Below are 21,784 nucleotides of genomic sequence, written 5' to 3'. Positions count from 1 at the left end.
ACTTTGTAGCAGTTCCTCCTCTGAAGCCTTGCTGAGGACCGTGCCCTCTCAGGGAAAACTCGGCTCCTGTTCCCTACAGCGCAGAAGCGGACTTGGTCTTGCGTTGTAATCAAAGCTTCGACACATCACAAGCCACCTGGGCCACTGGTGTGACAGGGAAAAGCTGTCAACAGAGCTATTCGAGACAGAGCTCTCGGTTCTGCCTGGCATCGCTCCCCCCGCGGTGCCTGCGCACCGAACCCACGCACCTTCTTCCAGCTCTCCGTTCCCAGGCCGAGGCGTTAGTCCAGAGAAAAGAAACCTGCAACGCTTACAAAAATACTATTTTTCCTGGCACAGCATTTGATGAAGCCTGAAAATACCGCGTCAGGCGAGAGCAGCGGGCTGGATCAAAGCAGAGTCACCCTGACCCACCACCCTGCTCCCAGTGGGGCTGGGGACGGACACAGAGCCATCGTCCCCGACGGACGCCTCCGCGCTGCCAGCGGGAACACGAGCTCCTGTGCGCTTTCAGCCGGAAAATCCTGCCTGCTCAATCGCTCCTCTAAGCTTTCTTCTAATAACTCAGAATAATAATTAATATCATTAATTTATATTATTATATGTAATTATATATTAGATAATATTATACCATTACTATATATGCAATAATATTATTAATAATTAAGAATTAATCATCCTTATCATCATTCTTATAATAATATTATTGCATACACAATAATATTATTATTAATAATAATTAAGTATGAACCGTTCTTACCACCTTCTTGGTACTCTCTCTACCTCTTCATCTATTCCAAAAAGCCACTGCCATGTAGATCTACTACAGACGCGTAAAGCGAATTAAGGTACTTCCTCGGTTCTCTTCTTTCAAGCCATATTTTGCTTTTCGACTCCCGGGAGCAAAGACTTTCAAGTAACTGCTGAATTGAGACACAACCTCTCTTGCTTTAAAAGGCCAGCCTTGTGCCTGCGTAATTAGGAATGCTTTTTACCCGGGATCATTACTTTGCCTCTATTGGCAACACCTGCCATGTGTGCACAGTTATTTGATGCAAGGACACCCTTCTGCAGCTTTCTAAACTCAGTTTCAGCTCGCCTTGCTCTATTTGTGAGCACGCACGGAAGGGCAAGCACACCACGCCACCCCCTCGGCACATTCACGCCACCCCCTCGGAATACTCACCTGCCTCCATTTGGTCAGGCATCGCCTGAATTTTTTCTTCCCAGGGATTGCCTCGGTTTTTCCTTCCCTGTCCGCTTGCTTTTTGAACGCGCACAACGCGGGCACGGCCCTCGGCAGCTTAGCTGTGTGCCCGATACAGACATTGCTCCGCTCGAGCCCGACGCTCAGCAGCTTTCTTCGCTGCCGTCTTGTCCTTGCTTTGGAAGAAAGCGTTCCCGCGTCACCCTCCCCATCCCACTCCACGTACAGGTAAGTTGTATTCCTCTCGGCTACCTTTCTTCCAGCCTGAAAAAGTCTAAAATCTATTACCTAATTCCACTTACAGAAGCTGTTCTGTGCTTTTGCTCTCCCTTGTCACCCTCCTCTGATAACACTGCGGTTTCACAAGGCCTTTTTAGAGAAGACGAGGGCGGATCTCCCTAGTTTTTAGGGGGATTACGTTCATCATATTCCCATTTCACACCAGTATAACTCCTCTGTTTTCAGGAGAAAAATTACTCATCACAGCCCACCCTAAGCTGCCGGTGCAGACTGTAAGACTTAGTGCTCCACAGATACTTCCCTAAACAGGTTTTTAATCGCTTGAACATGATGCTGAGACGACTTAAGCGCTTACTGGTTTAGTGGCTCTGGTGGAACAACTCATCTGACAGCTCGCCGCATGATAATGCCCCTTACCGAGTTTTAGAACTGCATAATACTGACTAAGTTGACTAATACACGGCTTAAAAAAAAAAAAAAAAAAAAAAAAAAAAAAAAGAGACTTACACGCACACACAGACCTCCTAAGCCACAGACTTGTGTCTGCGGGTTGGCTTGGTTTTCTTTTTCACTAGTATAATTATTTTACTTGCATGTGGGAACCTTTTTTCTGAACGCACCGTAATTAAACTGCGCATCTCCTAATCTAGAGACCGGTATATTGATTTTAACTGCGGGCGCACACACACATGTGCATGGTGAGAAAGTGGAAAATAAAAATAAATTTCTCATTTCTTAAACTTCCCATAGACCCGCTCCAACCCTCTTCTCTTTAAGCAGCCGTCCGCCGTCACAGGCGTGCGCAGCTCGGCGGAAGAAGTCACGGAGCAGGTGGCTGTCGCTGCAGCGATGTTTCAGCGGGGAGCAGAACCGCGCCAACAGCCCTCCCCGGGGCCGGCACTTTGGGATCGGCTTCAGCCCCACCGACAGCGCTGCAGAGACCCGTCAGCTCCACTCACTGCTACAACCCACAGGAGCCACGGTTACAGCAGCACCAACACTATGCCGCTGCCAAGCCGTAAAACTCCCAAATACCCAGATGAAGGTCTTCACTATTCTATAGAAAACAACCTTAATTTTGCTCTGGTGGGACCCCCAAGAGCACACACGCACTGAAGCAACCCGCGGCGGCTCTCCTCCCCCGGCAGAAGCTGCTCCACCAGCAACCTGGCCCTTCCCAAGGGCCGTCAGCTCCACGGAGACTATTTTATTCGATCGAGACACACTAAGATGCAAGCAAGAGCCCAACATACACAGAAGAGTAATTCCTGTACCACCTTGAGGCAGGATAGCTCTTAAACTTGGAAGAGAGAAGAGTGCAGCCCTCGGAATCTCAGGATGAATTCAGAGGATCGCTCAAAACCGCTGCCAGGCACAGGCAGAAAACCTGCTCAGAACCTTGGGGTTGTCTTTAATTTCTGTGCTTCGCCCCAGCCCCCAGCAATGAACTGGGGGTGGTGAACGCCGTCGCCACGTCTTAGCAACAGATGGGACGCAGGAATTTCTAGCAACTTGAATTCCCAGGCTTGCCAGTAAGAGAGACAAGAACAAAATGCCAAAATTATCTAAATCTCCTGCTTTTAGAGAGATGGAACGAGGACAAAAAAAGCCAGACTGGTGTATATAAAGTTTCAGGATCGCTAGCATCCTTTGTGTGGAATTCCTGTAAGCAAACAGAGGAAACGTGGCGTAGCTGTAACGGGTGTAAAGCCGATCTGCAGCTCACTGAAGGGCGAAGGTGGGAGTCCAGGGCTGGAGGTCTGTCTGATCTGCTTTGAGAGGTTCCCATCAGAGAGAACATGACTCTGGTTTGCAGTCAGTAACTTACCCGAGTCTCCTTTACACTAATTTTTCCACCATTAGCTGTTCCTTGAAAATGACTGTGAATGAATGGACATGGAATGGAGTGGCAAAAAAAATCCCCGGATAACACTGATGCTATTAAATAACTCCATTAAGTTGGGTATTATAGTAGAGATTAAATTTAAATAGGCTGCAGACTAGTGTATGCCAGAAAATCCATCAATTAGGGGGAGGCTGGCTGCAGAGAATCAAATTTAAAGGTTACGGTACACAATAAGCAGCCCAAGGCAATAATATGATGCTGTACTAGCAAGCCTCAGCTAAAGTACTATATACAATTTTTGAGTAATAAATTAAAAAGAAAAAAAAAAAAAAAAGGATGAGCTGGATAGAGTCCGTTTGACAACAATGAGAACAAGAGGTTCTGCAGAAGGCTAAAAGACACTAAAAGGTTGTGACAAGCAGGCCTGCTTTCTTTCCAAACATCGGATGCATACAACGACTATCGTATTCTCTTACAAATAGCTCCTCATCTTAAACTTTTTTCCCATGGCTAGAGAGGACAGAAGTGGAAACAAAGCTTAGGCTGACACCAGGAAAAATCCATACAGAGATATATATATTATTGTATATGCATATTCCATCCTTATGATTAAATACACTACCTGCTAAACCAGGAGAAAGGGGAGAGAGGTGACAGTACACGGGTCATCCCGAGCCGCTGTCAGGGATGGGGACGGTTTCGGTCCACGCGCCACGCAGGAAGCTGAGCGGGATGATTTTCTGGAGGTCCCTCCCAGCTCTGTGTCCTTGATTCCGCTAACACTAGAAACCAAACTCTTTTCTGGATCAGTGCTGTTTCATACTTAATTCACACTCCTATGAGCATGTTCAGGTTCCGAGAGACCTGGCAAGTTAAGTGACATGTTGGCTAGTAAGGAGTTTACTGAGGCATGTGGCTAAAACCAGAGTTAATTTTCATTAGTGATTTAAGTCAAAATTCAAGTGACTGCCACAGAAAAGAAAGGCTGAAATATCCCCTTCTCTACTTGCACTGAAATCTGTCTTTCCTTGATTCTAAAAAAGTTAAAATCTTCCTTAGCTACCCCAGCCGGGACACAAAATGTGCCTTCAATTTTGTTCAACGTCTGTGTTGGTTTTATCCGCTGAAGATCTCTCGCCTGCCTCGGGAGGCGGCAGGAAAGGACCATATGCCTTCTCTTCACAGAACAAAATGTATTTGTCCCCAGTGAAGTCTGAAGATACAAATGGTATTTATTGTGCAGAACATACAATTTTTATGGTGTGACCTCATGCTTTTTTAAACTTCTGGTTTTCCTCAGAAGACGCGCAGTTTCAGCTGTCCTCCACGAGCCACCAGCAAAGAGCCTGGACGTACCTGGGCCAGATGTTCACCCCATAAAAGAGAGACTGCAGGAACTACTAGTGCTTCAAGGAAGGTGTCTCCTGCATCAACACTGATGAGAAGAGCTGCCAAATGAAGCCTTTTGCAGTGCAGGAGTTGTTTTCCACAGCTGCAGCATTATCACCTGTGCTACGAGAGCTTTCCACTCACACTCGGAAGATCTCAGTTCTCAGAACTTCTCCTTTCTTTATGCCCAACAAGTAAAGAGCCACCCACAGACTCTAAACATCAAGTTACCTCACTATTCCCAAGAGAAGGAGGGAATATTGATCCCTGCTGAGATTTCTTTTGCCCCTGCTCGTATTTTTCAGTACTTTCTCTTCCTTGGCTCCTCTCTGGCATTCCCACTCCCAGGTCCTGTGGCTCAGGACACGGAGACGTTCCAGGGTACCGACACCTTGATGGAGGGAGGGACCCTCCTGAGGCAGGGGGTGCCATCAGGCAGCTCTCGCTGGGTGATGGTTTTCCTCCTCTAAGTTCGGAGCTCTCTTCTAACGCCTGTTCCTATTTGCTAGAGTTGTTTCTGCCCCTAATCCGTATTGTCAGCAATGCAGCACAGACCCCGCGGAGCAGGAAACGCTCAGCTCATAAATCCAGACACAGCTCAAAACTGGCCAGATCTGGGCAGTAATCCACGAAGAGTTAAATCCTGAAATACTGCCAGTTGTTAAAATTAAAGCTGTCTTCAAGTCACATCTGGAATGCCATCACTTTTCAAAAAAAAAAAAAAAAAAAAAAAAAGGTATCTACCCACGGGACGGGACAGCCAGATGTACCAACAGACTCTCCAGGGCTGGCAGATGATCCAGTGGCTCTCACGTGCGCAAGATGCTCCACCAAAGGGACAGACTCTTTAGAAGAAAGGGCACATTTTAGGGGCTCACCCAACCCAGGAACGCCCCCTCCTCCCGCTTCTGTATAGCACATATAATATCTCTGAGAGGGGCAAAGCTTATTACCTCTTCTGCAATGACAGCTTTCAGCAGTCAGCAAACAGCATTTAATTTCCAACGTGAAATATTCAACTCAAACAAAAGCTGCTAATACAGCACCTGCAAAATTTTTCCCAGCTGGACCTCTGAAATCCCTCGCTGCTCTGGCTGTACTTCCAATATTTCTCTTAACACCAGGGGCGGAAGCCAAGGCAAACTCACAGCTCACCATCCGCTCCTGATCCCTAGAGCCGCTGTTACGTGCCTGCAGTCGTGCTGCAAACAGCCGCACCGAAACCAAGAGGGGATTCTAACGAAGCCACAATTTTTTCTCTCACCTCGTCTGGGAGGATGTCACATTTTCACGGCTAAGCAGCAAAACGTACCGGTTTGTGCAACGATCGATGTCCCGTCCACCCACCCCTAAAAACGAGCAAGAGACTTAGGAACTTGCTGTGTCCCCTGTTCAGGAGCTGAAATCAGCGAAGGGAGTAATCAATCTAGTTGGACACAGTATCTGTCTCTTCAGAGATCTTTCGCAATTAAAGCGGAGGATGACTTTGATGTCTGTATCGAAACTAAGAATCAGGTAATTACACGACAGGAGTACACAGGCATTGGGAATGCTTGGTGTAATACCACTCAGCCTACAACACACAAACCTATTCTGAAGGTACTAAATACATCTAGTGCCCCAGGCAGCTCCGGCTCGGTTCTCTATTCCCCGCGGCGCGGAGGAGGAGGGCAGAGCCAGCGGGGATGCTGCTGCGCGGAGCCTGACTTGGCTGCGCAGCCCTGGCCCCCCCAGCCCCGCGGAGACGGCTGTCTCGGGAACCGCCAGCTTCCAAGAGCCAGCGACTACAACAGCTTTGTACCACACCCAACGTCAAGAAGGCCCAGGAGATCCATGAAAGGGCTCTCCCTCGGATTTGGGCAGGTCCCAGGGCTAGTCCAGGCAGCCCCAGACACTCACTGCTCTCTGTTGGTCTCGAGAAACCCCTGACTGCGGCGCTGGCGGAGCCTCCGACCATCCAGCCACACAACGCCGCGGCCGCTCACGCCCCGCGCTGCCGTTGCCAGCACTCGGAAATCCCTTCTCGTCCACAAAGTTATTTTCTTTGTTTGTTGCTTTAAAATGTCAGCCATTACCACAATAACTCTGAGGCACTGAGGGGGGGAAGTTTAACTTGCAAGGATGACTGTACGCAGAGTGTCTTCTGTCTTGCTTGGCAAGCATCGCGCCTTGGAGCCCATGAAACAGGGAATGATTTGTGCAACAGAAGCAAATAATACAGCATAGAGAACAAGGAACAAGCACAGAAAAGCAGCACAACCGCATCTTGAGTAATCCACAAGCGTTAAGTGGCAATCTATAAAGCAGAAAATGATGGTCAACGTGAAATAACGCACGTGGGGAAAATGCAGCCCTAGCGATACCTACACAACCACAGGCTTCACACAGAAGAGACATTAAAATCACTGGCAATATTTCTATTAAAACGTCCATTTAGTATGTTGTGGAGAAGAGAAAGACAACGTTGACTACTGTATATGGAAGGAAGAATGAACAGGACCATCACATTAGCACTACACAAATCCACGCTGCTCCCACAACGCGTGTTCTGCAGTGAATTCCTGTATTTTTGTCTGAAAAAAGATACAGGAGAAACAGAATAACATGGGAAAGACAACATGGGTGATGAGAGATAACAAAATGATAAAAGATAATAGAAGAAAAGAGAAATAGAAGATTAGGATTCTTCAGCAAGGGGAACAGATCCTACAGAGAGAAATACGACAGAATAAAACCCCACATTGTGAAGGAAGTGTGCATAATCACTCTCTGTTCGCTTCTCCATAAACCAGGAGCTAGGGCACCACATCAAAACCTTTAAAACCTCTGCTGGCAATTCAAACGGAGTAAGCAGGCTTTTTCCCTGCACAGAGCGTGTTAAACTGTGGGATCTGTACCAGAGGATGGTCTGGAAGTGGTTAAAGCCAGACCACCCAAAGTCAGGGAGGAAGCTCCACCACGGACTATGAACTCACCTCTGCTCCCTCCCCGCTGGAGGGAAGGATGCCAAACTGAAGGAAAGCGAGCACTGTGTTCTTTCACTAGTTTCCTTATACTTCCCGAAACATCGCTACCACTGTCAGCACCGTGAAGCAAACGCCATTCTGAGCAACGGGCCCACTACTCGAGTAAAGGGAGCACAACCTACGATGTCTTTTGGAGCTACGTTTTATCCTACATCTCTCATCTCTATGTATCTTCCATGCATTAAGCATCATTTCATGAGGAATCACTTTTTTCTAAGCTTAATATTAATTAGCATAAAAAGAGACTGCAATTAAAACAGCCTGCGTCCATCCCGGGACCCACACAGAGCTGGAAAGGGAACCATTTCCTGTTCATGGCCGAAAATAATTATTTCTGCAAGTGATAAAGGTAGTTGCATATTCATTTCCAATAAATCCCCTGCCCCCCCCAGGCTGCTCTGCTCCCTTCTTTCTGCAGCTGCCCTTCCTGCCGCTGCTCCCCACAGTTCAAAGCAAGATGTAGATGCGCAGAAGCCTCACCGGTGTTTGGAAGAGAGACGGGTCCAATAGGACCAGGACTGTGCCCTCCTCCACCAAAACCGCTGCAGGGAGGGTGGGCACGGGCTGCACCAGAGGCACCGAGAACATCTCTGCTCAAAAGGCTTGAGGTTTTCTACCGAGACATCCCACTGCAGCCATCACCCGTGCACACCACAAGCTCTGAGTGCCAGAGCCGAGCTACCAACATTGTACCCTGAGGGAGAACCTTGCTCTGGGAAATGCCAAACGACCAAGTATCCCAGGGGCTCACAAACCTCAAGACTCAACCTGGCAACCGAAAACCCATTCCTTCAAGATGTTAAGCTGGGAGACAGAGCTGAGCACCAGAATCTGCTAGAGATCAGGCACGTTGTCAATCCCCGTATTCTTCCTTCGTATCGAAGCTTTAATTGAGAACTGCAATTCATTAGTAAGAGCTAAAATACACAGTCTTTTCAAGACGATAAAGGCGTTTATTTAGATGCCAGTAGTCCAAACCGATCCTCCAAATAAATTTACTCATCTCAGAGGAGCGCAGGTCTTGTTTGGTAAAGGTATTCAACATCCTGTTTTCCCCAAAAACTTCCATTAAAAAAAAATATCGTTTCTCTTTTATTGTATTTTACATGTTGTCAGTCCTTTGCAGTAACTGCTGATAAACACTGCTCATCAAGGGATTCACCAGAATACCAGAAAAGCATATTCCCTTACCTCTACAGATATCTGTACCACTCTACAAACCCTTTTTAGGTCTACGTTTTAAAAAAGGAGAACAATCCTCTCGATCCCGTACGTGAGCCGCAACCACAGCCTGTTCCTTCAGGCTGCTGAAGAGAGCGAGGTACCTTCCCTCCTGCCTACCTCCTTAGGAGATCCTAACCAGCTGCAGCTTTTATACAAACATGGAACACCCTGCTTGGCTAAACTGCAGATCGTTTCATCTTTTATCATGAAAAAAAAAAAATACACTTAAAAAAAAAAAAAAAAGAGCCACATGCTGCTGTCTCAATTCATGTCAAAGCCAGAGTGCTTTTTGCAGAGCGACAGGCAGCATCTGCGAGCGGAACACTGCGGTGCCAGGCCAGAAGACACTCTCCAGAAGACTCTAAAAGGCTGTCTGGTAAGAATGATGTTTCTCCTTGCCCCAGAATTAAGACAAATGCAAGAACATTGGCGCAGCACTAAGCCCACGCTCACAGGCCTGGCTGATGGAGGCAAACATATCGGCCTCTTGACATAAAGCAAGGATCTCTGCGCAGCCGAGCATTATCGAAACGTCAGTAACAGAGTAAAAACCGACAACTAACCCAAGAATGTTGGAGGAACACAAAGGAAAAACCTCGTTCATATTTAATAAGTAACTCTGGAGACGTTGCCCCCACAGCTGTGCAGCTGGCCCTGAGCTCGGCTTTGAAGGACAGACACGACGCTCCACAGGGGGCTGAACAGGGGCCAAAGGAAACAGAGCACTCGGGGAAGAAAACAGAGCGAGCCTCACCACATTGAGCTCTCAGACTCGGGAACTGGCTTTCTGCAAGTTATCTGTGCAAAACATATTTTTTTGGCAGCCCAACTACAGCCAGAACAGAACAGCGCACTCCGACGTGCGTTTCCCAGGGACTGCACAACCCAACGCGCTGCCGACGGAGTTCAGCTCCTTTCCGTGCCGAGACGCTCACAGCATCGCCCAGGCACAGGCACGGGCCCAAAGCCGCTCAGCAACCTACCGCCTGCCGCTTTCGCAACGGGAAGTTGCACAATTCCCAGGAAAGCTCCTAAACAAACTGCACTTCACCTTTCCAAAACATACGCACTTGAGCCACGAGTAGCCCAAAGAATATGCAGGCTGCTCAACTTCTCCCGCTCAACAGCGAGTGGAGCTCATTGCACTTATTCCTCTCAAACTCCTTCTGGCAACAGCTCGTTTCTCCAGCCTCATCTGGGAGGCCATCCTTCACCACCACAGTTCATCGACTTGTTCGGTGCAGGCTCACAAAAGCCTTGACACAATCTCTTCTTAGAATCCAGAGTTCATTATTCTTTTGGGGAGCTTTTGCTTGAGAACTCTTCTGGCCATCTCATCTCAGAGAGAAATTCATAATTAAACTGGCACAAGCAAAGTGAAGTTTATTACTATAATCACAACCAAACCTACTGTCTGTCAAACCATGGCTTTTTATGGAAATTAACATCAATGTTGTATACTCCAGGTAAGAGCAAGTAAACTTTTTTGTTTGGTTGGGTTGGGTTATTTTGTTTTTAAATGCAGCTCAGCTCACAGCAGTCTCCAGGTCCTTCCCCTGTGCATCTTAAAGCAAGAAGTAAGAAGTGACATACCACTGATGGCACTCAGCACTTTGGTCCCATTTCTGTAAGGCGATTTCCATCTCTTCTTTCCCTGCAAATAAGTGGTCAGAGAGAAGAAATTCAGACGCTTTCTCTCCTTACTTCCTTCTTTAAGGCTGTGCCATAATAGAATGGCACAAAGAGTTACATATTTCTTAGTTTTATAATATAATTTCATACTCTCGCAGTGATATGGAACATGAAAGACCACTCAAAGACATGATGCAGATTTTAAGCGGAGTAGCACCGTGTGGCAGTACAGCCATCTGCAATGAGAACATCCTCCCCACCGTGCAAAGAAAAGGCAATGAGAGTCTTCCATGGTTTTGTTCCGATTAACTTCACAGCCTCAGACCTAGGACTCGTCCTGCTTCCCCCTCTCTCCAAGAGCCTGCAGCCTCAAAAAGCTGAAGGAGGAGGAGGAGGAAAGCGGGGTTTGTAACTCTGAGGCGTGGTGTCAGCTGTGAGCGCCCCACTTCCCTTGCCGTGAACGCACAGCTCCTTACCGTCAGACGCGTACGATCTCTTCTCAACTGTGTCTTCTGTGATTTCGCTCATATCACTGTGTGCCCGGGCCAGGCGCCAAAGAAAGTCTTTCTGATCCGCGTACTGCAGGAAAACGTGAGTGTTATACGTCAAGACCCATTCTGCCATGGGCAAAGAGTACGAGAAAGAAAAATCAAGTTGGGGCACAGACCAGAAGTCACACAGACATTTTTTGAAACCTTGAAAGGCCTCAAGCCTACAAGAACAGAAGCAGAACCACAAAAGAGCGAACTGGATGGCCAAATTTATAATTAAGCTTGTAACGCTACACTACCAGCACAGGTCTAATTGTTGTCACCTTCTAACAAGGAACCCTTCCACTTCAAAGGCCATAGTGAGGTCAGTTCTTCAGTCTCCGCTAACCTCAAACCACTGGGGGGGGGGGAAATATCACCCTAAACCTCACCACTTCATTAAAATTCACAAATTGAATTTTACTTTTTTCATGCTTCAGTCTGCATTCAAAAGAAGTTTCACATCCTGCTGCTGCCTTAAACCCAGGACAGTACGGTAGGTGCGCTGCTAAATCTGAAGTGGGTATGTTCTGACAAACTCAAACTTACTTAAAAAAAGGAGAAAATTAAAACGCAGCCACCTAACAGCCTGGTTTCTTTTGTGACAGCACTGTAAATAAAAGTGGGAGAATCACCAGGAAGAAGCATGCAAGAGAATTTCAAAAGTCAACAGGTCTCTCATTTCTCTCTGGTGGGAAGGAAAAAACCCCAATCTACTTGAAATTAGAACTGATCAAGTTATCTGTTATTTCTTTCCTTCCATTCCACTTGGACATACAGGAGCCAAAAAGGAAAAGGCTGGTAACCCGAGACCTTTTCTTTACTGGCTCCGCAGCACGTAGGCAGCCGCTATCGGGGCAGGCAGTGCCCCTGCAGCAGGCACAGGCACGGCCACACCGGGTGACAACAGCCACAGCAGGACACCTTTTGGTGCTGGCTGCACCCGCTGCCTGTGGCCGGGGGTACACGGTACCGTCTGCAACAGCCGGAGTGAAACTCACTGCCCCTCGCTGTGTCCCCACGTCTCTGGGGCAGCGCCAGCGCTCACTGACTCAGGGGATCGATTCCCGTCGCCCACAGGACATAAATACACACAGTCTTTAAGGTGTCAAAACACCTATAAACCGTCCAGGCGTTTAATCTCATTAACTAACCCACACGTAAGTGTTGCCTACCCCTTCTGTTTGAATATGCCACTTATCTGTTTCATGAACCACCACACGCGTGCACTGGGCAGCCCTTGAAAAGACCGTTTCCCAAATGTAGACGGAGCCGTTGCACACGCAACTACTCAAAACGTTTGCTGAGCTCACTGCACACACGCAGTACTGTTATTTCACTTGTGTACTGCGTGTTCACGCGGAGAAAGTGATAGCAGGATGAGACAGAGCTCCAAGAGAGCGACTGGGAACTGGCTGCTGCCGTGGCCCCAACAATTTTGGCCCTGAGCCCGCTCCCAAGCAAGGGGCCGCTGGAAGCTGGCCTGGTGGTGGTGCAGGACCTGGAGCCCGCTAAGAGATGCAATTTCCTCTTTCCCAGCTATTTAGCCGAAAACACAGATCACTGCTGGAAAATATAAAAAAGCGACCTTTACCGCCAGTTTATTATTGAGCAGCAGCTGGAACCCCTCTCTCTTCTCCTGCTCGTCTCCGCTGTGCAAGCGGTCAGCCTGCTGCAGGAGCTGACCCAGTCCCTCCTCCAGCGAGGAATCTAACATTAAATGCGTTTCATCCTCGTTGACGAGATCCAGGGAATCCCGCCGCACAGGTCTCACTGTTTCACAGCTCACTTCATCTTCCCCTTCTTCGCTCTCTCTTTCGGACTCCCGGTCGTAATCAGACTCAGCGTTGGCTGTGCTGTACCTTTGAGGAAAAACAACAACAACCACGCACAATTCGTTTGAGGAGATGCTGTGCAGCCTCTGACAGCTTTATACACACGGTACAGGAAAAACAACTCTTCCCAACAGCGGAAGAGGAGCATCTTAGTTCAACACTGTACAATCCAAGTGTCTCAAACACCACACCGATCGTTATTTCTCATGTAACCCACACAACCTCAAAAAGCCGATGAAGACCCCCCAGGCGTTAAGCAGAGCTCAGTCACTGGTGTCCACATCTCACCTGCGCACCGTGACAGCATCTCTCAGGCATGAAAACTTCCGCGTAAGATAATGAAAGAACTAAGAACAGAGCCAGGGCCATTCAGTTCAATGTATGGATTATAAAAGAGAATTTCAACAAAAAAACCCAACGCGCTCATCCATGTGGAAAATATAACCTGAGGTTTTTAGCCTTTTCCAGGAAATTTCAGACACAATAGCTGTTCTGGCAGTATCTAGTACCTCCGTCACCTTGTCTGAGCACTAAATGTGGAACAGCTTGTTCACACCGACATGTGGAAAGGTGCAAAACAGTAGGAGAGTGATCAAAACTATTTCACATGAGCGAGAAGTCCAGCAGGGAGACGGCAGCTGAGCCACTGAAAAGCACCGTATGCACAAAACCCCAGGCAACGCTTAGCTGCTGAATTAGTCAAATGAACCAGGAAAAAGCTTAGATCAAAGTTTCTGAAGATGGCTAAAATTAAGCTCCCCCAAATCATATACAGACATCTAAGCTGGAAATTATAAGCAGCGTTATATATTGACTGATACCATTGCAGTGAGGTGTCTGCTTACAGACTTAACTTCTTTTTAAAGAAGACTCTCCATCTGTCCCCCTCACATTTGCCCGCAAGCTCTTAGCTGAAGAATAAGCGCAAGTCAGCCAGTAATTTTGAAATGTGCACTTTTATATTAGGATTTTTTTGGTTTATCTGAATAGAAAGCTCTCTTCCTAGAGCAACCTACGTCACGTCCCATAAACGCTTAATTCTAGGGGACATTTGTAATTGTTACCCAATTAAACTGTGCCCAAGCCAACTTTACGAGTTCTGCAGAATGAAAAGTCACTGCAGTCTGGGGGCGCTGCCTTTTGTCCCGGCTGAATTCCTCGCCCGAGGGAGAGCCTGTTGCTCTGCGGGTGAAGCGGCCCTTGGCTGGAGACAAAGATACGGGACCAAAGTCCATATCTGGAGAAGGCAGTTGCAGGCATTCGGCCACACGTAGATAACCAGAGACATTTGGCTATCGAAGCCTCAGTTTTCTGAGAGCCATCAATAATGCTCAAGCGCTTCCCTCTCTGGCAGAGGGCAAACAAATACCCTCAACCCACAGCCTCCCACTCTCAGCCAATATTTAGCAATGCCCCACTTTCTACTGAAACACTTTAAACCAAGAAATAACGGAAGAGTCAGCCTTATCACTGCAACGGCAGGAAAGCAAGCGCTACAAGACGACGTGCTGGATATTATGTAGGCAGGACTAAATTAATGGAGAACGTAACAACACGGTGCTAGGTCACACCAGCACGGCTGTTTCAGATTAAAAGCTTCATTTCCTGATATTTTCTTAAGATTAATGATATTATATGTTCTCTAGAGTACCTCATTTTCAGTACGTACACACAAACTCCTCAAACTCTCTTATTTCCCATCCTAGCCTCCTCTGCAGGCACAGTTGGGGGCTACGCAGCTGTGGTGTTGTCTCACTGCACGGCTTTACTGGCAGCTGCACGGATTTCAGTACTTCAGCTGAAAAACGCTTTCCACACTGAAGGCTCCTGGAAGACAAACTGGTCTCTAGAAGCAGCCAGCGATGGATGGCTCCTACATGCTTTTTTCCCTCCACCACAAAAATGTGTTTTCTCCAAGACAGCTCACACAAGGCGCTGCCCCAGTTTAAAAAGATACGTAATACCGCATATAACTTCATAAACTCGGGGTTTTCAGAAAGATTAAGGGATTTAGATGTTATCAGTCTGTTTTCTCGAGTTTACGATGATGGAAAGTTCTTAAAAGCTTTAGTATGTTGAGGCCTGGGGCTAGCACACATCCTGATGGAAAATGAAAACATATTATCTGGAATGAACCAGCACAAGGAAAGGGGAGGCAAAGAAGCCAAAAAGACGAAGGCAGTGCCAAGGCAATATAGAGAAATGAAGCAGCCCGAGACCTCTGGGCTCCTGAAAGCTCGTGACGCTTTTTGTGAATTGTATATGAAATTGGAGAAGATGCTTATGTCCAGGCGGTTTACAAAATAAAGCTGAAACTTGAGTTCTTCTTTCTGACTTTCATTAAAAGAACACAATTGCCAGAACTGAATACACAGCTGAAGTTTATCTGCTGAGAATAGTCTCATTCTTCCTCCCAGTGGCTGCTAAAATGCTTAAACAGTCTCTTCCAAAATATACATTTCCTACCCTGATTTTCTACTAGAAAATTTTAATATTTACATCTCTAAAGGACAACATTGCATACTAAAGACAGCTGGTCCTGACCAGACGAATATTATACCTATTTGTACAGCATGAATACCAGAGTGAGAAATTATGTACTATTCAAATTCTTATTTAGATCAGACGAGAGCTGCTTACCCACTAATTACCCACACTGGTCATTAAACCTAATTACAGATTTTAAATAAAATGTAAGAACTCCTCCAACCATCACTAGGTTCCCACTGAAGTAAGAAGGTTTTGCAGTAAAATATATCCCTGCTCCGCAGTTCACCTGAGGTCCCCTAAGGAGGATGCCTTCCCTGAACCTTTCAACTGCTGTCAGCCTCTGTCGCGACTTAATGACACCTAGGGCTGGTATCTGCTGGCAAGGACCATCCTTTTCAGCACGCTTTATAAAATACATCGGCACTCTGATGCCATCTGTTATTATCTAGACAGCGAGTTTTTGTCTTCAGAACCACCTATATAGTTTTAAAATGTGTTATGCAGCCCCGTTACCTATTACAGCGTCGTGAACCACCTACTCCCTAACTTTGCTTTCATACAAACACCGACTCTAGAGGAACGAAGCAGTTTTATAACCTGAACGAGATCACATCAGCTCTTTCCTGGTTCACCAATTCCAGCTGCTAAAGACAAAATACTAGAGAGACGTGGGTTTATGGCAGTCACGAAGGCTGCTTTCCTGCAGAGCTGTGTCCTTTGTTCTAGGAGGCTGCCACAGTAACGGCTGCTTTGTCCCCCGATGACAAACCCGTGCCACCCCGTGTCACTTTGCACCAGCTGCCACTAAACAGCACTTCCTCCCCAAACCCTGCCTGCCTGCTCTCAGTGCTACCATCAGCTTCTCTATAAATTACATTTCATTTCAACTCCCCTGGGAAGACATATACAGCCAGCGCCGCATGCTTTAGAACACACGTACGCACATACCTCAAAAGCTATAGAATTCCTCTGATTAAGGCACAGAAGAGAAGTGTTTCGCCAGCAGTCCCATCCATGTTTGGAGTACACCTCTTGTTATCTATCCGACAATACTTGCATCTATATCGTAACTTTTACTGATGCCCGTAAGTACACAGTGCTTTTCACCTGTTTCTAAACGGACTTCAGCAACACAACTGACCAGTGTAACACACTGAGAAAAATCCGTAAGAAACTCCCTAGCCAATGACATTTTAGTTAATTGGAATATATTTTTAACTTTCTCAAGTTTTCCAGCCATTCTAAAACACATTATTGTACGGAAATTTTATTTATAAACTCTCTCACTCAAGTCCCAGGCTGGACTTCTACTTCCCTTCTTCCTGCAAGGTTCCCTCATCAAATTATTGCTTAAAAAAACCCTCAAAAGTTAATTTTTTTTTTCTTTCCCCCCTTTTATAAAAGTTGTAATTGTTGCACTTCTCTCAGTCTGGGCCTGGCAGTAGTAGACTTACTGTAATAGAAGCAAATAAAAACAGGATGACAGACACCTAGTGGGGAAAAAATTTCCTTCCTTTATGTTATAAACTGCTCAGATGTAACTGGGCACCGAAGCCTGTAAAAGCTGCATTCACGCTGGCGCTCTGCTCACCCTCCTTCACTTTCTCCATCGTCCGTGTTGGCTGCTCCTGAGCTGGCTGTGAAATAAATTGAACTGGAGCCTGTGGAATCACTTCTTTCTCTAGGAAACGGGAACCGCCTCCGGCGAGTTACTTTCTGGGTTTCTTCCAGATGGGACCTTTGAGGAAAGCAGAGAGAGAAACAAATTAACATTTGGTAGAGGCACGGCTGCTGTTTCAGCTCCCTTCTCCTCTCTAGCAGATTCTCTCCAATTCACTTTACGTCCAAAGAATTCACGAGGTGACTTACTCTTGCTTATACAGACATCCCGCTGCCATACACCAAACATCCCCCTCTACAGCTAAAGCCAGTCTGACCACAGACCTAGTCCCCATGCAATCCGTATATGCAATCCACGCACAAAGGGGTAATCTTCCTCTGATTTCCTCCATGAACAACGACAAAGGAATCCTGAAACACCTTACAGAATATAGGACCTTTTATTCTGTATCAAGTTGCCTACAGCTGGCAGCAGAGATAAAATAGCCGTAGCAAGAGACAAACGTTTACAGAACAAATAACCTTCCCAGTCTAGAATTTGAAGCAAGTGCCAGTACTTAATATTCCAGAAGAAAAAAAAAACAACCCTGGCTAAACACACAATTTGTTTTGCATTAATCTCACTGGAGGTCAAGACGTAATGCCAGTGGAAACTGCAGAGACATTTTTCCCACTTTTGGACTTTAAATTTAACATACGCGATCCTGGCTGTTTTACCACGCTACGGAGTAAATATGTGAAACAGCAGAAAAAGACAGAAGGGGGCAGGGTCGATACCTGACTTCGCCAACGATTTCTGCAGCTAAGTGCTGCAAGGTGCTCCGTAGCTCCTCCACTTCCCTCCTGAGCTCCGAGATGTTCCTCAGCACGAAGTCCAGGCGCTCCAGCACATCCACCTGCTCCTCCTGCGGCAGGAGAGCTGTGTACATGGCCCCATCTCCCGCCTCTACAGGAACCAGCGCTCTGGGCACGACTTAAAGGAAAACAAGAGGAGGAAAGGCTCATTAGATCCGTATGGGAAAGGATTTCACATGGGAAATTTTAGTACAATTTTTTTTTTTTTTCCAGAAGATGGAGGATATGAGGCTTGGTCTCAAGTATTGCCGCCTGACCCAGCCTGAGGTTTTGGGTTCTTCAGCTGGTTTACTGCTCCCTCCTCTGACACCAGCATCTAGCCACACTTAACGGACTCACAAGAGCAATTAGGGGTAAACAAAGCTCTTTTATATAAGAGCTCTTACATAAAACTTCTATAAAAATCCCTTTGTAAATTTATTTTTTAAAAGAGCAAAATCCACAGAGCATATCACAAAGAGTACTGCAGATGAAGTTTGGTGGGGTTTTTTTTAAGTCCTTAGTGTGAATTAGTTTAATTCCTATTCTCCGCACTTCTGTGTTAACATCACACTGAAAAACTACACTGTGCTTTTCTCCTGACTCGCAATCAGCCCAGGAGAGCATCAGCCAGGAAAGCAACCAGCTTACAAGACAACACGAGATAATGAATAAGGACAACGGAAGCTAATTTTGGCCAAAAAAGACCTATTCTTAAAAACAAACAAAACCCAACAAAACAGAAACCCCAAACGCCCTGTACTCTTATTCAAGGAAAAAGACACCCCACAGAAACTCAAAGAGGAGACATCAGACTTTAAATAGCAATTTCGTCACCAAAATGGGTCATTGCCTTCTATACCAAATATCTAGAACCTTTACCAGTCTGCCTGATCCTTAAATCTTCTCGCAGACATAGCACGATCGACCAGCACGTAAGAACAGATCTACATCTGTGGATTTAAAATGTTTTCTTGAAAGCTCATAAATACTATAAACAAATATACTACCAGTTAAGTCAATTATTTAAGAAGGAACACTGTTTTTACATTAACAACAGAAGTGAATCACTCTCAAAAAAGCAGCCAGATTTGCAGAAAAGAAGGGCTTATCTGCCAGAGTACCCCGCTTTAATGCATCTAAACTCAGACATAAAAATCTACATTCTCTTAAACAAAGAAGTACTGTAATCTTTTCCCTACTCTTCTTTTGCTTCTCAGAAGTAACTCTGTTTGCTCAGGAAAGGGCTGTACAGAATCTCAGTGGGTTGTTTTGGAGCGCTTGCCCTGCTCCAGCAGCATTTGTCACCACACCAGCAGCTGCCGACCCTCCTGCCCTCCCCAGTTCGGCTGTTTCAGGGTGAAGTCCCGTGAAACTGGATGAACTGATTCCTTCCGAGATATATGCTGAGCAGCCAGGGGCAGACATTTGCTGCAGCAACAGTTACCAGCCTGTCAAAGCCACTTACCAAAGTCAGAAGGGTGTTTCTGCTCTGCTGTCACTGCCACGGTGCCCGTGTGGTACACGCCACCTGTGGTGCGGCACAAGAGATTAAGGTACAAGTATCTAAAACCTGGTTCTGCACCATGACGTATTAAAACACTATTCACAAACTACTCCCGCCCCAAGGCAGCAGCAAAGACAAGGCTTCAGACACCCCACTAAAGATAGTCAAGTAAAAGCTCTTCCCTATAAGTAATTTTATTTTTAAACCTACTCTACTAACTATACACGTTACTAAAGGGAAACCCCTGGCACTCGTCCTTGCGCAGCTCTCTGTGCTGCTGGGCTCATTGTAATACCTGAACCATCATGGAATGGTTTGGGTGGGAAGGGACCTTAGAGATCATCCAGTGGCACCCCCTGCCCTGGGCAGGGACACCTCCCACCAGCCCAGGTTGCTCCAAGCCCCGGCCAACCTGGCCTTGAGCCCCTCCAGGGATGGGGCAGCCACAGCTTCTGTGGGCAACCTGGGCCAGGGGCTCACCACCCTCACAGCAAACAATTTCTCCCTCAGATCTCATCCAAATCTCCCCTCTTCCAGTGGAAAACCCTTCCCCCTCGTCCCACGGCTCCCCTCTCTGATCCAGAGTCCCTCCCCAGCTTTCCTGGAGCCCCTTGAGGGCCTGGAAGGGGCTGGAAGGTCTCCCCGGAGCCTTCTCTTCTCCAGGCTGAACCCCCCCAGCTCTCTCAGCCTGTCCCCACAGCAGGGCGGTTCCATCGGCAGGGACAGAGGCGGTGCGGTTTCTCTCCGCACAGGTTTGGGGAAAGAAAGGCCGTCTCGGGGTTCTCAAGCGGCGCTTTTCAGAGTTCAGCGTTTCAACCCCCGCCCCGGGCGTCCCCCGCTGGGGGACGGGGAAGGGGACAGGGAACGGGGGGAAGGACAGACCAGGGCCCCGCCGCGCCCCCCGCCCCGCCGACCGGCCCGGCCCCGCCGCGCCCCCCTACCTTGGCTCCGCTGCCCCGCGGCCTCCGCCTGCCGCCCGCCGACCCGCCGCCTCCGCCGCCGCAGCCAGAGCAGGCCCAGCCCGGCGCCGGCGGCCGCGCCCAGCCCCAGCCCCAACGCCATGGCCGCCACCAGCCCCAGCCGGCCGGGCCCGGGCCGCGCCGCCGCCATGGCCGCCCCCTGCCGCCGCCGCGGCGCGCGGGAGTGACGCGCGGGGAGAGCCGCCCAATGGCGGGGCGCCGCGTCATCAGCGAGCGACGGAGGACCGCGCCCGGCGCCCTGGGAGACCGGCGGGGCCGCCAGAGCGACGCCGGCACCTGCAGCTAATTGCACCTGCAGCTAATTGCACCTGCAGCTAATTACACCTGCAGCTAATTGCACCTGCAGCTAATTGCACCTGCAGCTAATTGCACCTGCAGCTAATTGCACCTGCAGCTAATTACACCTGCAGCTAATTGCACCTGCCGCTAATTGCACCTGCCGCTAATTGCACCTGCAGCTAATTGCACCTGCAGCTAATTGCACCTGCAGCTAATTGCACCTGCAGCAACGCGTCCTCTTGCACCTACACCTAATTGCACCTACACCTAATTATACTTCAACCTGCAGCTAATTACACCTGCATCTAATTACAGTGGCATATGCACCTACACCTGCACCTATATCTGCACCTGCACCTATACCTGTACCTACACCTAATTGCACCTAACCCTGCACCTAAAGCTGCACCTATGCCTGCTCTTGCACCTACACCTAATTACACCTATGCCTGCACCTAATTAGACCTGCATCTAGACCTAATTAGACCTGCACCTACCCCTAATTACACCTGTACCTGCACCCACACCTACCCCCCACTACCCCGGTCCCCCCCGTACCCCCACACGCTGGCTGCTGCTGCGCCACGGCCTCCCTCACCGCTGTCCCTGTGTCCCCGGGGACACGCCGCAGCCCCCAACACCACGGCCCAGGGGTCACGGCGGGGCTGGTGGCACTGGGAGAACCCCCCCGATGGCCGCTGTCCCTGCGGCCACTGTCCCCCAGCGCCTGTCCCCATCCTCCCCGAGGGAGGGGTGACAGCCCGGACATGGCTGTGGTGACGAACCGGCGGGGAGTGGGCTGAATCATAGAATCACAGACTGGTTTGGGTGGGAAGGGACCTTAGAGATCATCCAGTGCCACCCCCTGCCCTGGGCAGGGACACCTCCCACCAGCCCAGGTTGCTCCAAGCCCCGTCCGACCTGCCCTTGAACCCCTCCAGGGATGGGGCAGCCACAGCTTCTCTGGGCACCCTGGGCCAGGGGCTCACCCCCCTCACAGCCAAGAATTTCTCCCTCAGATCTCATCCAAATCTCCCCTCTTGCAGTGTAGAACCCTTCCCCGTCGTCCCATGGCTCCCCTCCCTGCTCCAGAGTCCCTCCCCAGCTTTCCTGGAGCCCCTTGAGGGCCTGGAAGGGGCTGGAAG

The 21,784-nt window shown here is 48.3% G+C and overlaps 1 protein-coding gene across 2 annotated transcripts in view; it reads right to left on the bottom strand.

Moving 5' to 3' along the window:
* The window catches only part of RMDN3 (regulator of microtubule dynamics 3), a 34,511-nt gene extending 14,005 nt beyond the window's left edge, over positions 1-20,506 (bottom strand). For both annotated transcript variants that reach the window (XM_063331575.1, XM_063331573.1), the window contains exons 1-7: positions 20,322-20,506; positions 19,342-19,404; positions 17,817-18,012; positions 17,011-17,157; positions 12,689-12,956; positions 11,041-11,143; positions 10,526-10,586 (exon numbers count right to left, since the gene is read on the bottom strand). In XM_063331575.1, coding sequence (XP_063187645.1) covers positions 10,526-10,586; positions 11,041-11,143; positions 12,689-12,956; positions 17,011-17,157; positions 17,817-18,012; positions 19,342-19,404; positions 20,322-20,490 — 1,007 coding nt within the window. In that variant the 5' untranslated portion in view covers positions 20,491-20,506. The remainder of the gene's footprint in view (positions 1-10,525; positions 10,587-11,040; positions 11,144-12,688; positions 12,957-17,010; positions 17,158-17,816; positions 18,013-19,341; positions 19,405-20,321) is intronic.
* Positions 20,507-21,784: the final 1,278 nt, after the last annotated feature.

The sequence above is a fragment of the Chroicocephalus ridibundus genome, chromosome 4 (genome assembly GCF_963924245.1).
Source record: "Chroicocephalus ridibundus chromosome 4, bChrRid1.1, whole genome shotgun sequence".
NCBI lineage: Eukaryota > Metazoa > Chordata > Aves > Charadriiformes > Laridae > Chroicocephalus > Chroicocephalus ridibundus.
This window is presented reverse-complemented; position numbering and strand designations above follow the sequence as displayed.